The following is a 9,746-nucleotide window of genomic DNA, read 5'->3' as shown; positions in this document are numbered from 1 at the left end:
ACAGTATCTCTCTCTCTCTGTCACTGTAGTGTGCAGATAGTAAGGTAGATGTCCTGTGTGAAGCTCTGCAGGCAGTGGTGGGTCAGTGGAAAGGTCGTTTCCCCTCCCCACTGCCCCTGGAGTTTTACTCCTCCTCAAACTTCATCGGCCTCTTTGTGGAAGAGAAGGTGGCTGAGGTGATCAAGAGCTTTGCTACAGACTTTGCTACTGAGGCGGCTTCCAAAGCAGGTGTGTGTGTGTGTGTTATTTCTATGCCTGCCTATAACTGATGATGACACAGTGGAACAGTAGTCTTAATTTTTTTTATCTTTGCAGCTCCCTTCTTACCTCTTTCAATTCAATTTTAGTGTACTTTACTGTCATGGAAGAAAACAGGCATTTGTATTGCCTAAAATGTTCATTCAATGTAATTTTTTTTAAAATTCTCTCTATCTCTCCAGATGTTCGTGTGGAGCCCCATAAGAAGCAGCTTCATGTAACTCTGGCCTACCACTTCCAATCCAACCATCTTGCATCATTAGAAAAACTTGCCAAAGGTGTAGACATAACATTGGGCTGTGATTGGCAGGCTGTGCTTTTGTCACGGGACATCCGATTTGCCAATCATGAGGTAGTCAAATTGTCGTCATTCATTGTTTTTTTTTTTAGCTAACATCCTTAATATTATAGTGTTTTGTTTTAAGTTAATCTTATCATTTTATCATAATTTAGTACATAATTTATCATTGTTGGTACCAAATATATGCTATCGAAAGTCCAAATAAAATATACATTGATTCATCTGTATCCGTGCAATTATTTTAATAATTTCCAAATTATAAATAAGATGGATACACTTAGTCATAAGTATTAATCTGTTGTATTTACTATGAATAATTGAACATATTTAATTTAACTGTTCTTTTTGTTAATGCTGATAGATTACTAATGAATTCTATTATAATATACTGACTTTTGGGTTTTGGTGGCTTTGTAACGTTCTATCTTTCTGTTTTAAGACCTTGCGGGTGATGTACCCCTATGTGCCTCAGAATGATGATGAACTGGAGCTGGTGCCCGGTGACTTTATCTTCATGTCGTCTATAGAACAGGCCACTGCCAGTGAGGGCTGGGTCTATGGGACCTCGATGAGCACAGGGTTATCTGGGTTACTGCCAGAAAACTACGTCAATAGGGCAGACGAGTGTGATACTTGGGTCCTTCATGGGTAAGATGGGTCAAGAAGTAACTAAAGTTGCTTCTACACTATTTTAAAATGTTTGGGGTCAGTTTTTTTTAAAGAAATTAATTATTTTATTCTGCAAGGATTCATTAAATTGATAAAAAGGGACAGTAAGTTGCAAAAAGATTTATACTACATATTAATTCTGTTCTTTTGACATTTCTGTTTATCAAAGAATCCTGAAAAATGCATTATAGTTAGACAAGTTATAAAAATTATAAAAAATTATGCAGTACAGCTGTTTTCAATATTGAAAATAACAAGAATAATTTTTAAAGGATCATGTGACACTGAAGACTGGATTTACCCTTTGCCATCCCAGGAATAAGTTAATAAAATTTCAGAATATTATTGGCTTTATTGTATTTATGATGAAATAAATGGATCCTTGGTGATCATAATAGTATAGTGTCGAAATCTTATGGGTCTGTGGTGAAGATATGTTAGAACTAAAAGCATTAACTAACATATTTTAATCTCTTCATCTCTTTACCTCTTGTTTTAGGTCTTTCTCATTTCTTAACTTAACCCCCCCAACCGATATCAGGGGTGCAATGGGTGGGATTTTTCTTGACTCACACATGGACGGTCGTCTCTTTGATGATCCCATGTCAATGGATCCCAACAGTCTGAGCGTTATGTGTCAACCTATGCAGGTAAAACTCTAGAGGGGGAATGATGTGACAGAATATTAAAACTTTTTTTAGGTATAAGGTTTTATTCAAATATTTATGATTTGTTTTAGATCCTATGCCCTAATCAGTCTCGATTGCCTAAGAGAACGTTGTTTGTGTGTCGCCATGGTGAAAGAATGGATGTAGTGTTTGGGAAACACTGGATCACTCAGTGCTTTGATGCCAAAGGTCTGAGCTCAACTTTCCAAATCAGTTCTTTAACCCCTTTTGTTGTTCCCATGACCAGGTCGAATCTGGAATTATAGGGAGTTTTAAAATGCAACACTTATATTAAAGGGTTAGTTCACCCAAAAATGAAAGTTAGGCTGTGTTTTACTCACCCTCAAGTCATATTAGGTGTATATGACTTTCTTCTTTCAGATGAATCCAGTCAGAGTTATATTAAAAATCTTTCAAGCTGTTTAATGCCACTTAGTGGGTGTTGCATGCATCATTCCAAAAGAAGTTAAATAAAAAACGCCAGTGAGCGCAAGCTAGATTCAAGTGATTATTACATTTTGAATATGGATATTTTTCTTACATTACGCATCGATTCAACACAGAAGGTCTTTGTTCACCTCCCGGAGCCACTTGATACACTTTTTTTTTTTTTAATAGTTGGATGCTTTTTATTTAACTTCTTTTGGACTGATGCTTGCAACACCTGCTGAGTGGCGTTAAATAACTTGAAAGATCAAAGACAATTTTTTTATATAACTTCGACTGGATTCATCTGAAATAACAATATACACATTGGATGCCTCAGGGGTGAGTAAAACACAGCCTAATTTTCATTTTTGGGTGAACTAACCCTTTAAGCTCTAAAATATTTTATCCGCTATTTATCAAAAAAGTAGCAACTGTATCCAGCAATCAAAGAAATTCATGGGAATTTATTGGCCAAAATGTGTGAGAACCCTGTTGATGTTTAATATCTTGATGTATGCTCATTTGTGCATATTTCTTAAACATATGTCTTAAACAGGTCGATATGTGCGGTCAAACCTCAACATGCCACTGAGTCTCCCAGCGAGGAGTGGGGGGTACAGGGACTATGATAAGGACTGTCCTATCACTGTGTTCGGATCCACACAGGCTCGTCTAGTCGGTCTGTCCCTCCTTACTGTTAAATCCACCCAAAAAATGAAAATTTTGTCGTCATTTACTCACATTGTAAATTTTCCAAACCTGTATGAGTTTCTTTCTTCTGCTAAACACAAAAGAAGATATTTAGAAAAATGTTGGTAACCACTGACTTCCCTGGTACTTTTTTTCCATGCTATGGAACTACCTTCAACTGTTTGGTTAAAAGAATTGTTCAGAATATCTTCGCTTGTGTTCAACAGCTGAAAGAATTTCATTCAGGTTTGCAACAATTTGAGGGTGAGTAAATGAAGAAAAAATGTTTATTTTGGGGAGAACTATCCCTTCAAGTGCAAGATCACATTAATTCCTCTTGGTTTTACATATAAATGGCATTAGATATGAAGTGTGTCATTTCTGCTTTGCTGTTGGCCCAAGCATTTGTTTACTTTATGTGTACTTTGTTTTATAGGGGAGGCTCTCCTGGAAAGTCATACAGTGGTAGACTTTGTATACTGTTCCCCTTCTCTGCGCTGCGTGCAAACCGCTTATAATATCCTCAGAGGTAAAACCGCACCTTATTGCTCTTTCATCTTTCTTCTGTTCATTCACAAATGGGCATGCATTAGCCATGCACATTTCACTCCTAAATCAATTACATCCCATGTGCCTATTTTCCTTTTATGGATTGTATATCTCAGGTCTTCAAAAGGATGGGAAGACTAAGATCAGAGTTGAGCCAGGTTTGTTTGAGTGGACTAAATGGGTGTCGGGAACCACATTACCTGCTTGGATCCCTCCTGCAGACCTGGCGGCTGCTAACATATGTGTGGATACAACATACAGGTGTTTTATTAGATGTTCAATTTTTGCTACAGTTTTAGATTGTAACGTTTCTGATTGCTCGCATTTTTAATTGTTTACATGAAATAAAATTGGTCTCCTTTTGATTTCATGAATATGTTCTTACTGTGAAAGGAATTATTAATTATTATTAGGTCATCTTGTTCCCCTCTAGACCTCATATACCCATCAGTAAACTGGCCGTGTCGGAGTCCTATGAAACATACATCAGTCGCAGCTTCCAAGTGACGCGTGAAATACTGTCAGAGTGCAATAATCTGGGTAGGTCTTGCGTGCAGGTACTTTTGCATGTTTTTTTTTTCTGAATCTATACTGATTCAAAGGTTTTATGTTTCAAGACATTTTATGTTTACTATGTTTCCATGTGGTGTCCAACAGGAAATACAGTGCTGATTGTGGCCCATGCTTCCTCTCTGGAGGCTTGTACAAGGCAGATTCAGGGACTGACCCCACAGAACTCTAAAGACTTTGTGCAAGTGGTCAGAAAGGTCAGATCTCTTCAGATCTCAGTTGTCGATTTTTTCCAAATATTTTATTTGTATAATTGTTTACATATATATATATCTGTGTGTGTGTGTGTGTGTGTGTGTGTATATGGTTAGAGTGAAGTTGTGGCCCAATGGTGACCCAGTTAAGTCATGGCCTAATCGTTTGAGATTAGGACTTGTAATCCAAAGGTTGCGAGTTCGAGTCTCGGGCCGGCAGAAATTGAAGGTGGGGGGAGTGAATGACCAGTGCTCTCTCCCTCCTTCAATACCACGACTGAGGTGTCCCTAACTGCTCCTCGGGTGCCACATCATAAATGGCTGCCCACTGCTCTGTGTGTGTGTTCACTGCTGTGTGTGTGCACTTTGGATGGGTTAAATGCAGAGCACAAATTCCGAGTATGCGTCACCATACTTAGCTGAATGTCACATCACTTTCATATATATATATATATATATATATATATATTTATATAAGGGATGTGAATATTGACTTATTAATATTAATTATATAAATACATAAAAAGATTATTATGTAAAGGTACACATGTATGTAAATTACAGATATAGTTAATTTATTAAAAATTTTTTTTATAAATAATTGCTCAAAGGGGGTCAGTAAGATTTCTTTTTTCAAGAAATTAATGCTTTTTATTCAGCAAAAATGCATTAAATTTATCTAAAGAAAATCATCAAAGAAAAAATGTAACAAATCTAACAAGAAGAAACACAAAACTAGACATTTAAGACATAAGACCTTTTTCTTGAGCAGCAAATCAGTTTATCAGAATGATTTCCGAAGAATCATGTGGCATTGAAAACTGCAGTAATTGCTACTGAAAATTCAGCTTTGTCATCACAGGAATAAATTAGGTTTTTTAATAAATATTAAAAAAGAAAACAAGTTTCTTTCAATTAATAATATTTCACAATATTGCTGTATTTTTGCCTACATAAATGCAGACATTCTCTCTCTCTCTCTCTCTCTCTCACACACACACAAAATGTGTTTGAATAGTAGTATATATTTAGGTTTTTATTTCAGTCTTATGTTATATGATATTTGATAATTACAATCTACTGTAGATACTCTCTCCCTTCCATGTTCTCTTGCACAGATACCTTACTTAGGCTTTTGTGCTTGTGAGGAGATGGGCGAGACGGGCGTTTGGCAGCTCGTGGATCCACCCATCCTGCCGCTCACGCATGGACCCAATCACAGCTTTAACTGGAGAGAAACGCTGCTGCAGGACTGAGGAGGCTCTGCAACTTTTACCCTCACTGCTCCTCCTCCAAAGGCAACAGAGACATGCTTTCAAGTCACATCTTCACAGACCTGCATTGTAGCACTATAAAAGGCTCATGCTTCCATAGCCACGTTCTTGCAATGCTGCAGTACACCTCATTGGCCCTGTCTTAATATATAAAGCATGAGAGCAGTAATATTTGTGGTAGATTTCCATAATGTGCTCAAACACCATATTGCCTATATATGGCCTACTGGCCTATAGACAAGATGCAGCAGAACACTTGCTTCCTAATGTAGCCCAGATGAAACTAAATATCGGAGAGCTTCAAAGACATACATCAAACACAGGATGTAATACACGGGAATAAACTCAGGTTTCCTGCCTCAGTGAGTTGATGAGTCATCCAACACTTCCAAAATGGATGCCGCTGGACTCGAGTTGGGTCTCCGAACCCTTTGTAAACTCCATTTTCTTACACTCTGTAGGGGAGAAATACGTCTCCCTATATTACACTGTGAATCAAATAGACATGCACCACCAATTGCATCAAGATTTCCCAATTACACCTGCCACAAACCCACTCACCAACTCATGAAAGCACAAGAATATTCTGGCAATCAGATAAACTGAGATGAAGCAGCTTTAAAGTAGTTTAGAAGTGGATTTGGTGGACAGCACATTCGTCTTGTGCCTTGCTGTCATGCTGCTACACTTTGCAACTATAGGACACTTTGTGAGGACTGTTAGTTAGGGCTTATTTGGAGATGGTATTTAAAGATGTACTGTCACACTTTTCGCATGTTAGGGGCCATTTTAAAAGGGTGAGATGAAAAACCCAGTAAGGATGTCATCAAACTTTCAAAAGCAGTGCCACAAATGGTTACAACTTCATAAGCAGCAGCTTAAATAATGTTGTGTGCAGCTGTTAAGGAACACATTGCTGTAATGTAAGCTTTACTTTCGGAGCACTTGAAATATCAAACTAAACAGGAAAGAATGCTTCAACAATGTAAAGGATTGTACATTAATGAGTAACGTGTCTGTATATACTAAGTAACATAGTAAAATCCATTTGATGTGTTTCACCTTTAAATGGAAAAATTATAATTGCATTTATTTATGTATTCATAGTCATATAGTTGTAAAGAGAATATGTTGAGGCTTCAGGTTTTTGTTTGTTGTTTCCTGTTTTTGGAATACAGAAATCAAGCCATAGCAAATGATGATATATAAATCACTATATAATGCAGTGTTTCTCCCCACTCTGATGACTTACATAAGCATATCTGTTACGATTACTGTAATATGCTATCTGTGTTCCCTGAACTTCATAACTATTTTAGCCCACCTATGGTTTGACATTTAATGATGATAAGGAGGAGGCATGCATAATGAGATGTGCAATGCACTACACAAGCAAAAGAGGTTTATAGGATTTTGCTATAGTTTTAGACTTGACCAAACATGCCAATCCATGGTCAGGAGTCAACATTAGTGTGAGTAAATTACTATAGATTTTTTTTCGTTTTGGGTGAACTATCCTTTTCAAAAATTTCAAAGTACAGGGAGTCAAATATGTCATTAATTTGCCATTTTCCAGCTCAGCAGTAACATAACCTTCTAAATGCTTCCTACTCATGAATTTAAACGAGACATTTTTCTCAGTATCGATGAATTTATGTAGAGATTTCTAATTAGCCAAGCCAGCGTAAGTGTGTGTGGGTGTGGTTGAGTGTTTGTTCATGTGCTGGAAGATGAAAATGCTGGTCTCCTATGAAAAAGAATTACCTTATTAAATCGCCCTTGTCTGCCATTACAACATGTCTACCATGAATAGATAAATCCTTGTTCTTCCAAATATGGCAAACCACTATTATCGTGTATTACCACAGAGAGTTAAACGAGTACAAATGGACAAAAGATCAGAGGTAATATTGTCACTATATGTGTTCAGAAGCATGCTATGTGTGCAACTTCTGACTGTTTGAAAAGGAATGAGGATGTAATATGAGCCAAAGTGCTTCATTATTTTATTTTTTTCAGAGGCAGAGTAAATCATTTTTTAATGTGTATACTTTAAGCATATTCTGACCAACAATTCCCATATTTTCCATTAGGATTTATCTTTTTCCTGATGCTCTTCAGAATCATGAGATGTTTTATGTACACTTACTGATCAGCGACTGAGGAAATCGTAAGAAAATAGTAAGAAATACAGATTGCTATTTTAGCTATTGTTATTAATTGTGGTTTGGTCCTCCCTGAAATGAGTAGTTTTTAGTTTATATACAATTGTATGCTTTCATTCAGGTCATCTCAAGGTCAAGGTAAACTGTATCTGATTCATTTGAAGGTATTCAAGTTTTACTTGGGGGGCGTTTTAGCATCTTGAAAATTATCCTTGCATGCTCAAGAGGAAAAAGCAAATGTAACCCCTCCATACTGAAAAGTTGTAGCTACATGAAATGATTTCACCAAACATAGCCTACATTTATAGTTCAGTGCTCAATTTTATTTGTATTTATTTTATTTTTTTAAAGAAATTCTGAAGTCACATTCCATCACGAAGCTACCCTTTGAAGTTGTTGAAATTTATTTTAAGACTTATTTTCATGCGTAACATTTGTAAAGCATGTTTGGAAATAAATCTTTTGTCATCCTGCAGAGTTCTTTCTGTGATATTTGTCATACTTTACACTGCAATATGGTTACTGCAATGAAATTACTAAGTATAGGTTACAAAAATAATACTAAAAAATTAAATGATTGTGTTATTGCTTTTGAAATCAATAAAGGTCTCTGTACAAATAGCTTGTTCAGTTTGGACCCTGCAGGCATAGCCTAATCATTTTCGAATATAAAGATTATGATTTAAAATAAATTAATTTATCAGTGTATTATATTTTTTATTATTTTATGGAGCTATTATAATGACAAAATGATTTGAATTTGAATTGTATAAATTTGAATTATTTGCAAGTGTAATCTAACAAAATTGAATTTTAGGTGGTAGTTTAAATAGTTATGAATTCGATTTTTTTTAAACGAATATTGAACATTTGAAATTTAACAAACTGAAATGTTTTTATGGCTGAATTTTATAGACATGTATTTTCAAACAGCTAGTTTTTTTGTTCTGAATTCTTATGCTGCAAATATTCAGTTTAAAAAAATTCAGATTCAAGTTTAAGATGAAGAAATTCGGAACTTCAAATTCAGTTTTCTAAAATTCAATGTCAAAAATTCAAACTCAAAAATTCAGATCTTACAGAAAGTAGGTCACAAGTCATCCACAGGGAAGAGTAGATGATCTCAGAAAAGTCGAACAGAGCATTTTGGCCAATTGGGGACTGCGAAGTTTCCCAGCGCGAACGTGGTGGTGCTTCAAGAGGTTGCCACTCTCTGACCCTGATCATGAATCGCCCGGAGGTAAGTGATTCTTAAACATAAATGATTTTGTGTTTATATGTTAGGTTAGCGTTCTCAGCACGTGAGACATTTGTCTAAGCGGTCTCTGGTGTTTTTTTTTAAGTATATTTTGTGTAAAATTGATTAGAACGCCACCGTATCTACTAGGCCTAAGTTACACAGACAGGACACGAGCGGCGCGACGCAACACAGTGTTTGAAGCGACTGTTGCAAAGAGCTGGAACTAGGTCAGAAATAGGATGGGGAATCTGTGTGCTGTTGGGGATTTCATGGGTCGCGTCCGGTGTTGTGTAATATTCGGTTCCTGTGAAAAACTGTTCCCGTGGGTGGAGTTTACATGAACATTCATTAGTTCCCTAATCAGTGCAAGCTCCTCAAATGCTACTTGGATTATTTTGAAAAAGTAATGAAGTGTATTTTAAGCACTGAAGTATTGTAACAGTGTCAAAACAATGCAGTTTGTGTAAAACTTTCTGGCTAAAGTTTTAAAAAATAATTTAGAAGAATGACTGAGAATTTCTTACTTCCAGATTTGTACAAGTTTCGGCGGGTTTTTTTCGATCGTGGATCTAATGACGTAGACAAGAACGGAAGTCCTTATATGAGCATTTCTCCCGGAAAAGCGCGCCCGCGCACACACATTGACCAGAGGAGAGCGAGACCGCGCACATCAACGCGCTTCAAAATCGTCGGCAGCGCTGCATAGGATTTGTTCGAGAATGTCTCCAAATGAGTGCAT

At 36.5% G+C, this 9,746-nt stretch overlaps 1 protein-coding gene across 1 annotated transcript in view; it reads left to right on the top strand.

Moving 5' to 3' along the window:
• LOC132139701 (ubiquitin-associated and SH3 domain-containing protein B-like) overlaps positions 1–8,242 on the top strand; it is a 30,319-nt gene extending 22,077 nt beyond the window's left edge. Inside the window, exons 4-14 of the mRNA XM_059548257.1 lie at positions 30–228; positions 441–610; positions 999–1,207; positions 1,728–1,878; positions 1,968–2,085; positions 2,882–3,004; positions 3,452–3,544; positions 3,681–3,825; positions 3,998–4,104; positions 4,222–4,331; positions 5,447–8,242. Coding sequence (XP_059404240.1) covers positions 30–228; positions 441–610; positions 999–1,207; positions 1,728–1,878; positions 1,968–2,085; positions 2,882–3,004; positions 3,452–3,544; positions 3,681–3,825; positions 3,998–4,104; positions 4,222–4,331; positions 5,447–5,584 — 1,563 coding nt within the window. The 3' untranslated portion in view covers positions 5,585–8,242. The remainder of the gene's footprint in view (positions 1–29; positions 229–440; positions 611–998; positions 1,208–1,727; positions 1,879–1,967; positions 2,086–2,881; positions 3,005–3,451; positions 3,545–3,680; positions 3,826–3,997; positions 4,105–4,221; positions 4,332–5,446) is intronic.
• The last annotated feature ends 1,504 nt before the right edge of the window (positions 8,243–9,746 follow it).

Source organism: Carassius carassius, chromosome 4 (assembly GCF_963082965.1).
Source record: "Carassius carassius chromosome 4, fCarCar2.1, whole genome shotgun sequence".
In the NCBI taxonomy this organism is placed as follows: Eukaryota; Metazoa; Chordata; class Actinopteri; order Cypriniformes; family Cyprinidae; genus Carassius; species Carassius carassius.
This window is presented reverse-complemented; position numbering and strand designations above follow the sequence as displayed.